This window comes from Aphanomyces invadans, assembly GCF_000520115.1.
Source record: "Aphanomyces invadans strain NJM9701 unplaced genomic scaffold supercont1.1, whole genome shotgun sequence".
NCBI lineage: Eukaryota > Oomycota > Saprolegniomycetes > Saprolegniales > Verrucalvaceae > Aphanomyces > Aphanomyces invadans.
The window spans coordinates 2,361,783-2,376,144 of record NW_008580146.1 but is presented as its reverse complement, the minus strand read 5'-3'; the positions used below and the strand labels follow the sequence as shown (position 1 = coordinate 2,376,144).

The 14,362-nt window shown below is 55.2% G+C and overlaps 5 protein-coding genes across 7 annotated transcripts; 3 read left to right on the top strand and 2 right to left on the bottom strand.

Moving 5' to 3' along the window:
• Positions 1 to 70: 70 nt before the first annotated feature.
• On the top strand, positions 71 to 3,119 carry H310_00720 (hypothetical protein). Its single transcript, XM_008863597.1, has 3 exons — positions 71 to 163; positions 227 to 551; positions 600 to 3,119. The coding sequence occupies exons 1-3, from the start codon at positions 104 to 106 to the stop codon at positions 3,077 to 3,079; spliced, it is 2,865 nt and encodes a 954-aa protein (XP_008861819.1). The 5' UTR covers positions 71 to 103; the 3' UTR covers positions 3,080 to 3,119.
• Positions 1,118 to 6,570, bottom strand: H310_00719. Of its 2 annotated transcripts, XM_008863596.1 has the most exons (13): positions 6,186 to 6,570; positions 5,996 to 6,135; positions 5,860 to 5,944; positions 5,504 to 5,810; positions 5,398 to 5,455; positions 5,209 to 5,345; positions 5,075 to 5,146; positions 4,938 to 5,025; positions 4,765 to 4,883; positions 4,604 to 4,707; positions 4,286 to 4,554; positions 4,125 to 4,208; positions 1,118 to 4,068 (listed from the first exon to the last, which is right to left on the bottom strand). In XM_008863596.1, the coding sequence occupies exons 1-13, from the start codon at positions 6,550 to 6,552 to the stop codon at positions 3,109 to 3,111; spliced, it is 2,790 nt and encodes a 929-aa protein (XP_008861818.1). In that variant the 5' UTR covers positions 6,553 to 6,570; the 3' UTR covers positions 1,118 to 3,108. The 2 variants fall into 2 exon arrangements, with proteins under 2 accessions (XP_008861818.1, XP_008861817.1); XM_008863595.1 differs by having other exon boundaries at positions 4,604 to 4,883.
• Positions 6,571 to 6,639: 69 nt separating this feature from the next.
• H310_00718 (hypothetical protein) lies at positions 6,640 to 9,678 on the bottom strand. The gene is made up of 11 exons (XM_008863594.1): positions 9,533 to 9,678; positions 9,338 to 9,483; positions 8,840 to 9,292; positions 8,706 to 8,787; positions 8,514 to 8,653; positions 8,373 to 8,444; positions 8,201 to 8,327; positions 7,917 to 8,100; positions 7,664 to 7,869; positions 7,533 to 7,616; positions 6,640 to 7,470 (listed from the first exon to the last, which is right to left on the bottom strand). Exons 3-11 carry the CDS (start codon positions 9,136 to 9,138, stop codon positions 6,664 to 6,666), a joined length of 2,001 nt encoding a protein of 666 aa, XP_008861816.1. The 5' UTR covers positions 9,139 to 9,292; positions 9,338 to 9,483; positions 9,533 to 9,678; the 3' UTR covers positions 6,640 to 6,663.
• A 53-nt stretch (positions 9,679 to 9,731) lies between these two features.
• Positions 9,732 to 12,143, top strand: H310_00717. 2 transcript variants are annotated; one of them, XM_008863592.1, is made up of 5 exons: positions 9,732 to 9,816; positions 9,861 to 9,901; positions 9,954 to 10,004; positions 10,052 to 10,359; positions 10,412 to 12,143. In XM_008863592.1, the coding sequence occupies exons 1-5, from the start codon at positions 9,776 to 9,778 to the stop codon at positions 12,020 to 12,022; spliced, it is 2,052 nt and encodes a 683-aa protein (XP_008861814.1). In that variant the 5' UTR covers positions 9,732 to 9,775; the 3' UTR covers positions 12,023 to 12,143. The 2 variants fall into 2 exon arrangements, with proteins under 2 accessions (XP_008861814.1, XP_008861815.1); XM_008863593.1 differs by having other exon boundaries at positions 9,861 to 10,004.
• A 696-nt stretch (positions 12,144 to 12,839) lies between these two features.
• H310_00716 (hypothetical protein) lies at positions 12,840 to 13,564 on the top strand (the record flags this gene model as incomplete). The annotated part of the gene is made up of 1 exon (XM_008863591.1): positions 12,840 to 13,564. One exon carries the CDS (start codon positions 12,840 to 12,842, stop codon positions 13,365 to 13,367), a length of 528 nt encoding a protein of 175 aa, XP_008861813.1. The 3' UTR covers positions 13,368 to 13,564.
• Positions 13,565 to 14,362: the final 798 nt, after the last annotated feature.

The following is a 14,362-nucleotide window of genomic DNA, read 5'->3' as shown; positions in this document are numbered from 1 at the left end:
TTGCCTAATTTGGTAGATAGGCGAAGCCTAAACTAAGGTATTGCGATTTCACCACTGCATTTATAGGTTTGGCGGGAGTCGAAGAAAGGGCGGGCAGAGGAATATGTCGTTGGCGATCAAGGAACTCATGGGCAATAAAGTCGTGCCTTTGCAGAATGCAGAGGTGTGTGGATGAGCAATGCACGCTGCGTGTCGATGAGTGTATAACCTTGACGTGTTGATGCAGTACCCTGTATGTGGCGGCCGTGCTGTGGTGCGGAGACTTCCCGACGACAAGATTTCGCTGCGATGTCGCGGACAAAGCAGTATCATTGTCACACGCAAGTCTGCTACAGGCAACGCTCAACAAAAAGTCATCAAGCCCGGCATGACGACTGAGCTTTTGCTCATGGATGTCTTTTTCGCGAACGGCACGCTCGTCAAATATCAAGTGATTGATGTATTGGCATCAACTTCCACACTTGCTTCCTCTGCCACCGTTAAACCACTTGTCGACCCCCCTAAAGCCCTGGTCACTACCTCCAAGAATGTCTTAGCGCCAGTGCTCAAAGGTGTGCCTTCCTTCGTTCTCTTCTCATGTTAACATGACAACGACTTAGTTGACCCACCGAAACCACAATACCGTGTAGTACAAGCTGTTGGCAAAATCGAATCCATTGACTTGGCGGAAGATGATGTAACGAGCAGCGACGGAGGTGGCAGCAAAGGTTTGAACACGACAAACAAGACAGTGAATCTCCTCGACGATTCCAGTGACGAAGACATCGCTCCACGAAAGCGACTCAAGTCCGGTCGCAGCAACATCGTCGTATTGGATGACGAGCCTCAATCTAGTCAAGGTGGCGTTGAGTCGATCGACGAAGAGGACGACGTGTACTTGCTGAAGGAAACGTCAGTCCGAACAAAGCCAAATCCATATGCATGGATGAATCAATTCAATCGCGAGAACACGAGTGTACAGTCGAATGGGTGGATCACAACGAAAAAATCAGTAAATGCTACCAACGACGACTGGATGGAGCAGAAGATGCGTCCGAAAAAAAAAGCCACGCAGTCCAAGGCTGCAATTGCACGCAATGAACGTGCCAACCGCCAAGTGCCTGTGTTTGAACAAGATGACGACGACGATGACGACGACGACTCAGATGATGGAGACAGCTACGACAAGCGCAGCAATACCAAGCGGTCGAAACAAGACGAAGTTGCTGGCATGCTGCAATCGTGTGAAGCAATTTCGAGCACGTTGCGTCTGTCAATTGCGAAATGGGGCCAGTCGAACACCGACGAGGAAGTTGCTCTCACGGCAATCAAAGACGACGAACGAATGCTGACTCAGAAAGATATTCCCGGCCTGAATCCGTCGCTGGTGCTGCAGCCATACCAAGTTGTTGGCATCAATTGGCTCTACTTGCTTTACCAACATAAGGTGTCGGCAGTACTTGCCGACGAAATGGGCCTCGGGAAAACCGTGCAAACAATTGCATTCCTCGCGATGGTGTGCTCCCAGATGAAACAACCCCATCTGGTCATTGTGCCTTCATCCGTTCTGAGCAACTGGAAGCGAGAGATCGAGCGGTTCGCACCGACGTTGCGTGTGCGTACATTCCACGGTTCCATTGACGAACGAAACTTGATCATGGACGAGCTACAACCCGGCACATTTGATATTCTCCTGACCACATACACGTACTTTGAGCGCGACAGTGCGTCGGAGGATCGCAAGTTTCTGCGCAGTTTCAGCTACGGGTACTTGGTTTTGGATGAAGGACACACGATCAAGAACTCCAACACGTCGCGGTTCAAGCGAATATCGGCCTTGAAGACCCGTAACCGACTCGTATTGAGCGGAACACCGATCCAAAACAACTTAAGCGAATTGCTGGCACTGCTGAGCTTTCTCATGCCAACGATATTTAACCATGGATCCGATGAGCTACTGGAATTCTTTGGTGGTGAAGAAAAAACGTCATGCTCGAAGATTCGACGAATTCTTGCTCCGTTCATCCTGCGCCGTTTAAAGAAGCTCGTGTTGGCACAAATGGTCCCGAAGACTGAAGTTGTCCAGAACGTCAAGATGAATGCCCATCAACTGGCGGTGTACAACAAAGTTATCGAAACAACGCTGCTGCGAAAAGAGGCCAAGAAAGGTGTCTCTAGTGCGTCGGACAGTACCACACAGAGAACCAAACCGTCCCGAGAAATGAAGCTCCTCATGGGTCGTGCGCCATCAACCATTGTGCCTGGCAAGGGTAAAAACGATCCAACGTCCGACAGCAACGTGTTTACGCTGCTTCGGAAAGCCGCCAATCACCCAGTGCTTTTGAGACAGCACTACGAATCGCCGACCGTGATGGAAGTCTTTGCACGGCATCTGTACCGAAATGGCGAATTTGGCACTGAGTGCTCCTTGGACATGGTGAAGAATGAGATCGAAGGTTACTCTGACTTTGAGTTGCATCAACTGTGTCTTGAGTACGCGCATATTCCTGAAATGCTGGCACTTCAATTGCCGTCCGATAAATTGCTTGACTCTGGCAAGTTTGACCTGCTGCGCGAGCTGCTACCCAAGCTCAAGGCCGAGAAGCATCGTGTGCTGATCTTTTCGCAGTGGACGAAGATGCTCGATTTGCTCGAAACTTTCTTGATTCACACGAACCATCGGTACACTCGCTTGGACGGAAGCACAGACATCGAATCGCGACAGTCTCTCATCGACGAGTACAACGACGACCCCAATATCTTTTGCTTCCTCCTCAGTACCCGTGCTGGCGGCATGGGCATCAACTTGACCGCCGCCGATACCGTGATCCTCCATGACTTAGATTTCAACCCTACTATCGATGCCCAAGCCATGGATCGGTGTCACCGCATCGGCCAAACCAAGCCCGTGACAGTGTACAAATTGGTTACCGAAGAGTCCGTAGATAAGTCCATCTTCGACATTGCGTGTCGAAAAACTCAGCTCAACGAGACCGTGCTGGGCAACTTGGGCAAAAAATCGCGCGACACTCAAACCGCCGACATCCAAGCGATCCTGACATCGGTGCTCTCGTCGTACCAACCAACTCCTGCTGTCTAAGACAAAGTTCCAACACATGTCGATTTCCATTACCGCTCTGTTTTCCGACTCTTCCGCTTTTTTGAATGTGGCTTTGGTGGTGGCGCAGGCTCCTTCACGTCGCTGGGTAGTTGAGAGTCTAAAATCGATGCAGCAGAACTTGGAGATTCAACGGGCGGGTGGTTTGCCGTGGACACCAAGAGCTGATCTTGGTCCTTCTGCATCTTCGCGAGACGCTCCAGGGCAGCTGCATCTTCTGGTGTCATGTCTCCTTTCAATAGTGCCTCGTCATCGGTGGTTGCGTAGGCAAGATCGTAATTTGCCATCTTGGGCTCGTTCAGTTCGTCTGATTTGAGCGCAGGAACGGCATCGTCGTCGCTGTCGCTATCGACATTTGTCACCGCGAGCTTCCGCTGGACCTTTTCAAGCGCCTCCTTAATGTCGAGCACCATCGTATTGATTTCCAGCAGCGCGAACGGGACAAACTTGGCTTGGATCTCCGCCGCATTGAGCCGTCGGCTGACTAAATCACCAGCCGCGGCGGCCATTTTGCGCTTGCGTGGGGCTATTGCGACTTCGTTTGGCACAGCGTTGTCAGCATCCATGGCTGCAGCAGTCTCGTCCGCGCCATCGTCGTCCCCCACAACATCGTCGTTTTTGGATTCCAAACTCTTCTTGTTGGACTCACGGCGCATGCTTCGTGATGTCAAGAGGTTTCCGCCGCTGCTTCGAGGTAGCATTTCCAGCAACCCTCGCTTACTCGGGACTTTGCTCAAGAAGTTGGCGATGAACGTCGTTCGCGTCGACCGCCTCGCAGTGCCGTCGCCTCCCGTCCCAGTCTCGTCCGTCTTTTTGGCCCTTTCTTGAATGCTCTTGAGCTTATCTGCCATCTTCTTGGCCTTGTATACGCCCTTCCACGTATTGCTCAAGCGCCGGCGCATCATGGACTTTTGGACCAAGTGGTTGAGTTGGTTCTCGACCTTCTTCTTCGTCGTGGGCGACCGAATGTTCTATGACGACGCCTTGTCAAGACACCGCGGCACCGTGTGTGGCTGTGCTGCCATACCATGTTGGCCAGCTGACGAGTCACAACGGACTGCTGCATCTTGGTGCCGAACTCGGGATATTCGGCCAAGATCTCGTTGAAAGCCTAGACCGCACGACGGCGGCGTACTGAGAGTCGAGAAAACACAACGATGGAGCCGCGAAGACAACATGGACACATACATGCTTGCTCAACACGTTCAGGTCGCAAATCGTAATGGCGACTACGGTGTTGGTTCGCCGAACTTCAGCAACGAGGGCAGTTTCGCCAAAGAAGTCGCCATCGTGCAGGATGATGCGCGAGTTTGGGACGGTCGAAAGGTGCTTGCTCGATAGCGACATACGTCGGTACGTGGACTGGGGTGTCGGGCTCTCGGCGGTCAAGACTTCGACTTGGCCTTTTCGGACGATAAACATTTCGCGGCCAATGTCGTCCTTATGGATGATGATGTCTACGAGGGAATGCTTGAGCGGGAAGATCGCTTCCACGAGATGGCGCACCGCCAGGGAGGTACACGGCTGTGTCGAGCGCCATGCAAACTTTGCCAAGGAACTTCGAGTCGGATCCGGCAAAGATCGGTACTGTGTTGAGCAAGTCTTTGTACCTAGACAAGAGCCAGAGAGGGGTTGGAGGCGTCGTTAGGTTGCATGGCATGTCGAACAAGTGAAGTGCTATCGTGGTCCGCAGGGGCTTAGACAGGCCAGGTTGGTTGAGCAGCGTCATGTCAGCATATGCCCGCTGGTTAATCCACAAGTAATCGTAATTGCGCTTCACGCGATGCTGGGATCGACGTCGGTGAGCATCCAACTGTCCAAGGCGGCGCATCGGACAAACCTGGAGCTCCCCAGGTAAGTTGTAGTGCTTCATTTCGGACGAGATCACGTCCATGCGGTTGCGAAAGCTCGAACTTTGCTGGTCCCAGCTACACGCATGTCAAGATGTGCTCTCGATCGCGCGAACGGACTGTGCACCTCATCATGAGGGTCAGGATGTTGCCAAACATGAAGGAGCACATCATGGCTCCCATAATGGCGATCGCGATGCTGGGGTAGCCCCCGTGAGAAGGATGGGTCGCTGCCGTCCAAAGGGAAGATGAGGGCCGTACCATAGCCCGTACATGGACGGCTTGACTGTGACCGACGGTGAGCTCAAGTACGGCGACGCTTGGAACGAAGATCCCTCGCCAATGCCCAAAAACAAGAGCAGGACGTTGTAAAAGCTTTGTGTGTACAGTTCAAATGCCTAGGCAAGATCATGCGAGATGTAATCGGTCGCCCAACGCTCTCGTACGTACTTCGTCGGGGGGGCACCCGATCGTGTCGCACTCGTTAAAGACGTACACCCAGAAACAACTACGACACGGGGTGGTCAAGCAATGGGGGCGTCCAGTGGCGGCGTACGTCAAGCAGTGGAGGCAGAGCACCATGGCAGACGACGTCAAGAGCAAGTTGTAGTACTTGGCGTACTGGCGCAAGTATTTGAGGAGAATGCCAAAGCGCAGGAGCTTGGGGAGCTTTTCGAGCTTGACGAATTTCATGGTCGAGTTTTGTTTGTTCATGGAGCTGTCGGAAAACACCTTGTCGAATGGGATGTTGGAGATGAGGTCGATCAAGAACCACGACCGGAGGTAGTGCTGGGCGACGAATCTCGCGTCCATGCGGACTTCGCCCGACGCAAACACACCCGTCCGGAACGACAGAATCATGTCTACCACACACACACGTCGGATCATGACGTCGATCGTGGACGGGGGTACCCGCGACAAAGCACACGTTCAGGAACGTCTCGACGGGAGACAAGAGGTCCCACTTGAGGAAATCGAAAGCCAAGTAGACCGGCGTCTACACATTACATATCCAGTCGTGGAGGGGCACTGCCACGGCACGACGTACGACGTAGCACACGTAGAGCACCATGAACGCAATCGTGGTGTCCCAAATCTTGCGAAAGTTGGAGTTTGGGTGAATCATCCACGCAAACGAGAGCGTTGCGTCATGGTAAATGTCAATGTTTTCGTGGCATGCTTGCAAGACTAGGAGCGAAGGGAGGTCGCTGTCCGGTGGCAAGGCACATTGTACGTACACACGAACGCGACGACCCGCCTCAACAGGGCCCTCCCGACCGACTCGGTGGCTGCCAAGGGACACGGCGTTGCATGATCTACCGCAGGGGGCGGGGTTGGCATGCCTCCCACGGGGAGCACGCGATTTGACGCAGCGAACGGAGCTGTATCCCTTGATGCGGTAGTGTTTTCGTGTGGCGGCGAAGGGGTGTCGCAGTCGTCGCGTGTCGGTGTTTCTTGCATGGACGGAAGCGACACAGCCGAGTTTACTTTTCCCGCTCGGTGGACGGACGCACCGCGGTAGCTGTCAAGGATTCCCTGTTCCGATGGAGTGTACTGCAGCGGCGGGAGCTGCTGGCGAGGACCTCCAGGTGATGCATGCTCCATTGGTGCGTTTAATGTGCCGCCAGTTTCGTCGGTCATGTTCGGTTACATTGTCGAAACGCCATGTCCGCAACACTCGGACTACGACCTGTCAACTTCATGACCACAGTCCGATCAATTTTCAGCCTTAGGTGCATTAAAAAGGGTCGTGCCGTGCTGGTCCTTCAGCAGCCTCAAGTCGCGCGCGACGCCCGCCATGGCATCGTCGAAGGTTTCCAGAAACTTGGGCAGACACTTGGCCGACTGTTCCACCACAGCGAGCCGATTCGACAGTTGTTCGAGCATGAGTTGGTTCGTCATAGCACGCGAAACACTGCATCGACCATCGTTGTCGGCGTCCTGCGTCGTCGACGGCATATCCTCGCTCTCGGACCGGGCTTCGAGGACCGCATGTGCAGCTTTCGTGGTTTGCCTTCGTTCGTCGTGTCCTCCAGGGACCTGTTGAATAGTCTCATGTTGTGTGTGGTTGATGTTGTCATCAATGGGTATGTCGGGTTGTGGGGCAGCGCTACTGCCGCCTTCTTCTAGCGCCGTTGTGTCGTCGGGAATGCCGTTGGTAAGGCGCACGACCGCATCGACGATGACCCGCCGTTCCTCAGGTGGGACTTCGAGAGCTTCAAGGATTCGACGGATCGAATCAGGACGAACTATCGACCGCTTGGACACTTGTCGCCTCGGCACGGCACTGCGTCGACTCATACGACCCCGTGGGCGGTAGATCACCGTCGACAAGCGTGGGTTGCGCTCTTGAGCGAGGCGAACTCTTTCCGAAATGTTTTTCAGCTTGTTCCCAACGCGCTTGGCGTTGAGCACTCGCCAGTACGGCGACGTCGTGTCGTGGATGCGCCGCTTGGCAGTCTCGTTCACGACGTCCGTCAGCTCCGCCTCAATGATGGCTTTGTCCTTGGGCGACTTGATGTGCTGCAAGGAAAAAATCCACTCGATGCTGAGGTCGTTTTGCATGAAGCGGGAGGTTTGTGCACCATGTTGTTGAGCTGGCGCTGGATCACGACGCGCTTGATCTTCTCGAAAAAGTCGGGGAATTCCGCCAAGATGTCGTCAAATGCCTACAGCATTGGTCTGACGCGCCCCTTTCGTGCCTCAGGACTCGTACATGCTTGCTGAGCACGTTCAGATCGCATATCGTGACGGCGCGAACGGTGTTCGTTCGGCGGACGTCCACGACCAGCGCAGTTTCTCCAAAGAAGTCTCCATCCTTCAACTGGATGTGGGGGGGACCGCCGGGCACTTCGACATGGACGAGTCCCCGCCGGACAAAAAACATCTCACGCCCTGTGTCGCCTTGTTGGATGATCGTGTCTGCCGGGGACGTTGTGATGGAGGCAATTCGTCAACACGTCGATTACCATCCGGCAAGTACACCGCTGTCTTGAGCGCGAGGCAGACGCGGCCAAGAAATTTGGAGTCTTCTCCGGCGAAGTACGGCACCGACTCGATCAAGTCCCGGTACAAGTGCAGCGCAATGTTGGTTCGCGTCGGCTGGGATATTCCTGGCTGATTCAGGATGCTCATCTCCGAGTACGCTCGTTGCTAGCCATGTCAAACGCCGGTGTGACGTGCTGCCACGAGATCAAGCACTGGACAACGAAACACTGGCATGACCCACGAAACAGCATCCAATGCAACGAACATTCAGCCATAAGTAGTCGTAATTGCGACGGACGCGGCGCTGGAGGTCCATGGGCAGGTCGTAGTGCCGCATCTCGGCCGAGATGACGTCCATGCGGTTGCGGAAACTGGCACTTTGTTGGTCCCAACTAGTCACATCTTGGTTCGTCGCCCACCCATCGAGTGGACTGTACCTGATGATAATCGATAGGATGTTGCCAAACAAGACCGACATGGTCGAAATGCCGAGGATCATGATGCCCAAGCTACGTCCGTTCGGTAAACGTCGCCAGCAAACGGTCGCGACGGCTGGATGAAGTGGGGGGACGGCGCACCTCAACAGGTAGCTGCTCGCGGATGCTCGTGCATCTGGCGTGGCCAGCACGGGCGTGATGATGCGGTAAGTCGACTGCTGGCCAGACCCAATGTAGAGCAGCACGACATTCGTCAACGCTTCGAGGTAAATCGGTCCGATCTACACGATGGACGTCACAAGGAGCGGGCAGCATGGAGAGAGGCGGCAGTACGTCCAGGGTGGCTTGATCGCACATCGGGTCCGTCGGAGGGATGTCGTGGTCGCACAAAAAGTACACATAGACCCAAATGCACCTACGATTCGCGCGCATGGACACACACGTGGAGAATCCCGCGCATCGCGTACGAGAACGAGTGCAAGCTGACGGCCATGACGCACAAGGTCAAGACAAATTGGTAGTACTTGGCGTATTGGCGCATGTACTTTAAGAGGCGCGTGAACCGGAGGAGCTTGGGGATCTTTTGAAGCTTGAGGAACTTGATCGATTTCGGGTTGGCCGTCGCCGACGTCAAGACGAATCGAAACGGGAGATTCGACACGAGGTCGACAACGAACCACGACCGAATGTAGTGCCGCGACACAACCTGTGGGTCCATCTCGACCTCGCCACTGCACACAAACCCAGTCCGGAAGCTCAGCACCATGTCTACGCGATAAACGGGAACACGATGACGACGACGGGCGGGCCATGCCGTGGGTGCGCGCACCGACGATAAAGTACACGTCAAAAAACCACTCGAGCGGGTCCACCCACGGCAGCGCCTCCATGTAATGGTCAAACGCGAGTTCGAGTGGCATCTACGTATGCCAGTGACGCATCGGACGCCACGAGCCCGGGCGTACAAGTACACACACAACGATCACGTTCACGGCGGTCCAGACGTCCCACGCCCGCCGAAAGTTGGAGTTTGGGTGAATCATGATCTTCGTCTTCTTCACCAACGTGTGAAAAATGTCGATGTCTTGATCGCGGTTCGCGAGCTGCTGGACTACACACAGACCGCATGGTGACGGCATCGCGCCGGACGCAAGACGTACGTGCGACTTGGCCGCATGTGTCCAAGAACATGGTCATTTGGCGCGGCAACGACGTCACTGCGTTGACTCGACGGCGCGCTCGTGGCCGCGACAGCTTCCCCTCCGGCGTCACGGAGCTCATCGTGTAGATAGTCCAAGGGGGTGGCTCGGTTTCATTCGGTGCGAGCGTGCTCGAAATAGACGCGACAAGCGTTATTCCAACGAGACCATTCTCGCCACACCACCCCGTGTCCGTCGCGGCCGATGGATATCCTCGAGCAGAACTTGGCCTTGCGCGAGCTGTGGTAGGCGGCGCCGGCAAATCCCACATACACTGATCGATTCGTAGGAGCCGACGACACGAGTATGGCCTTGAATTTGTCTTGGACGGTGTGGTCCTGCCGACTGCCCGACGCAGAGAGTGTGACTGGGACGAATGTAGAGATGAATCGATTGCTGGAGATGGGGCTCATCTCGGACGAAGATTTTGCACGTACGAAAATCTCCTCGTCGTACAAGTCACCATGAACCGTGGTCCAGGTCTTATGGCGACGGGCGGAAACCTCGACACCGGCAGACGACCACTACGAAACGTGGCGTTGGGCGGTCATCAACCACGACCGACCGACACCCAGCTCCCAAAAGGCCAAGTGCTGGCCATCTTGAGCCAGCACGCAGAGACTACCAAACACAATGAATGGACGAACAACATCCAAGAAGCCGTCCGAGGCGTCATTTCGGCAATTCTCGACCAAGAAAAATACTCCTCGCTGCCAGACATGCAACGTCAAATCGAAGCCGCGCTTCACGTGGACATGCGACCTCATCTGGACTGGCTGCAAGACACTGTACGAACGCAGCCCTCCCCCCCGCTAGCATGTTGCTCATGGCATGACGCAGATCTTTCAACAGAGCAAGCAAAAGCTCAAACGAATCAACGACGCGGCCGAACTCATTCGTGTCGGCACGGCAACCACGCGTGTGCAGCGGACTTTCCGCGCGCGGCGTTGGGCATTGCGCCGTCGTGCGCGACTTCGACAGGAACAAACACGACTTGCGGCCGACCGAGTCGCACGTCAAGCGATTGAACGCTATGCTCTGGACGTTGTTGGGAGATGCGTGGGGCGGTATGTGTTTGTTCGTCGATTTCGTCGTTACGTCGTCAAGTTGCAACGAGAAGCAGCCTGGCAGCATGGCGTGGACATCTTGCGGCGGAATGTGGCACAGCACCATGTCGCCAGGTGGATACGCGAGTCGTGGCCACGATATCGACGAGCGCAGGAAACGTGGTTGCGACGGATGGCGCTCGAGTCGTCGGTCGCCACGATGGCGCAAGCGCTAGTGCGGGGCTTCCTCGTGCGCCGCCACCACTTGCGCCAGCACGAGTCCGCGAGGCGCATTCAAAACCAAGTTCGTCTCCACCACCAAATCCTAGCTCAACGAATCGCTGCCACGAGATTGCAAATGTGGACGCGCCAGCGCATGGTTATCATCCGGATGCATGCGCACCTTCGACAACGAACGGCCGCTGCAAAATGCATCCAAGCGATGTATACCCGGTGGCGACACAAATGCAGGCAGCGAAATGCAGCTGCTGTTGTGGAGGTTTGGCGGTCCAATCACTTGGCCGTGCGCAAGGCCAAGGAGGTGGCAGCACGGTTGCGATGGCAGCGGATGCAGGTGGCGAGTTGTCGAACGATCCAACGTCGATTCCGTTGTGCCCTCGCGCGTTTGAACAAGCGACGACTCGCTGCTGCACATTGCATCCAGCGCAACATACGTCGCCATCACGCGCGTGTGCTTCGACGTCAAGCAGCTGGGTTGCGAATCGTTCGCTACGTGTGGGCTTGGCGCGCCCGCCGAGACCTTTTCGTTCGGCGACTGTTAGAGATCGTACGACAGAAATGCTGTGCAAGGAAGTGGGCAATGCAGACACGACGAAACGATGCGACGGATGTCCTTGCAGCGGTCGTCCATCGGTGGGTGGCTCGGTCGCGTCAAGCAAAACAAGCTGCTGCAACGACGTTGGGGCGGTGGATGCGACGGTACCTCGCTCGCAAACGGGACCTGTTGGAGCGCCGTCGACGCTCCAGCGGCCGAGTTCCCATTCGCCCACCAGCCAAAAAGCCATACTCGGTGTCAGCCGCAACGATCAAGCCGACGGACCCAGTCCAACTTTTACCCCCCGTGCGCCTCGTGAAGCGATTCGACAGGATGTGTAAGACTTGTCACCGCCACGCCCACCCACACGCATGCGAAGGCATCCACGCGTCATCGCCAGTCAAGAAAATGGTGGCTGTCCGTGCGTTTGGTGGGCGGGTGACAAGGGCCACCGCCCTGCGCGCTCACGAGTTGCTGCTTCTGGGCAACAAGCCACCGAATCGCCGACTCCAAAGCCAGCCGCCATTTGTAGCCAAACCACCAGCTTTCACCGAGATGACCAAGCCATCGCTGCGCAAGAGCTTGTCCATCGTGCATGGATTGCCAAAGAGCAGCAATCAAAGCACATGATGGACATTTGAAACATGTGCATTGTCAAACGTGATACGACTGTGCAATGTCAGACAAGCCAATCAGCCAGAGCACACACGAGTGCGACAATCGCAATGTTGGCTGCTCCTGGGGGAGGGGGCGCAACAGCTTGACGCAGATCCTTGGAACCACAGGTGCTTGCCGCTGCGACACGGCTCTCTCCGTCTGCCAGTTCGCGCCCCTGATTCAATCCACCACCCTCACGCAGCTCCCCCTCCACCATGGCGAGATGCATTCGAAAACTCATGTCCTTCTCGCGTATATCGTTGTAGACAGCGTGACTTGACTGAAGATACACGTTGTGTCCCGTCGCCAAGAGATTGCTTGGAACCACATGCAAAGGTCAAATGATGGCCACGCGACCATTGCCGAGGGAGTTTCCGGCGGCTGCGAAAATTTGACGATCCTAAACAGGATGGCAGCGTAGATGCGGGTGGTTTCCTGCGTGATATGAAACGTCGTGAGCAACACACGACTGAGGTGGGTCGCGACGGAGCGGGAAAGGGGGTTCGTGTTTGAGGACGACAGGATGCGCGTGACGACCACATTGTCTGTCGAAGTCGCCGCCACAGCGACGCCCGTGCCGCGGTAGGACGAGGTGTTCTCGTCTGCAGCTCAAAAGTTCCAAAATCAGGCCCACCGGAAAGTTCATCGAACAAAATCCCGTCGACCGTGGCGTCTGGCGCCCCAATCAATGGCTGCAATGCTCGACGTGGACGGTTTTCCAGTGTGATTGAAATCTTGCGCGTCAAAGGTCTCATTTGGAAATTTCTCTGACGCCAGCTACCACAGCCAGATGCATCGCATGACCAAGGACGTGCCACCGACAGCGGCGACTATGACAACGACATTAGCAGGAACGGTGCGGTTGACCCCCGTCGGATACCGCGGCCGGTGCAAGTACAAGTCGGGGCGGTGCCCGAACGAGCGCACGCTCAAGTACAACGGCGAGGAAATCCACTCGTTGTGCGAAGAACATCGCGTCCGACACAACCGCAACCAGCGAAAAGCAGACACGAAGCGGCGCAAAGGGTGCGTGGATGGAGACAGTGTCATGCCCTCTTGGACACCAACGTCGCCGCGGGCCGCGCAAGCAATTACGGGCTGTCCAATGTCGGCAATGAACCACGATGGGCTGTTCCACCAACCGTCGCTTCTGCTCGCTAACGGCATGGACGACGACGCATTCGCAAACATCACGATGGACACAGCATACGTGGCGTCGGTGGACGACATGGATCTGTACTTCCAGGAAGACTACCCGACGTGGTCCAGCGAAGACGTCGCGATTCTCATGGAGTTTTTCGTCGATTCCAAGTGCTGACAACGTGACGTCTCAGGCACCCCGACTAGACACTCATGTTTGCGGGCTGCTCCATTGTACATTAACGAACTATGAACTATGTATACTATCCTCGCGCTGTGCGTCGGCTTGGACTACGAGCGAGCGCTCGATGGAATGGCACGCTTCGTCCCACGACACGAGGAAAACCTTTATACTATTATACAATCTCATTTCTGATACATGAAATCTCAACTTGGTGTGATTTTTGTCGGGAGATATCCTGCGATATCTGATAAAATATCTTGGGCACGTTCAATTTGGGACATTTGACATGCGTGAGATTGTTCGGACCTGATGAAATGTGCCGACATACAGTAGTGCCAAGTTGGTTCACTTCGACTTGCTTTCCTAGCCATTCATTTAGAGTCGGCGGACTGCCGTCGCTGCGTCAAACTCGACTGCGCTTGTCCGTTGCTTGCGACATGCTGCAAAGTCCAGGGCGGTCCAGTCAACGAAACAATTCGACGGTGATGCGCACGACAACTCACACAATGTCTTGCCGCGGTCAATTCATTCGAATGGTGTCGCCAGACACGGACGAAAACCGTCCACACTTCTTTGCGCACAACGAGACGCAGGTGCGAACTTCACCCATCCTGTATCCACACTCTTTCACGTCAACCATGTCGCTGTGGTCAAACGGTAGACTTTGTCAAACCCTTGATGGTACTGCTACTGGTGGCAATCGACATCCGACGCTGCAAGATGAAGGCATGAGTTCGAGATGGCAGAGACCGCAGAGCGTGCTTCACCTCTCCGATCGCTATTTTGCTCAACTTTTCTGGATGCAAATCGTTCGAGCACCATCACGAAGACAACCATGGCACACGGTACAAGCACGTACCCTCTGTCAACGCGAACGTAGCTCGGGCAAGACGGCGCTGCAAGCGAGTCGACATGGGTGGACTTGATGCCGATCACGTTGCGATCGGCATCAATGCGCTGACATGCATGTGACAATACATGGATGCAAG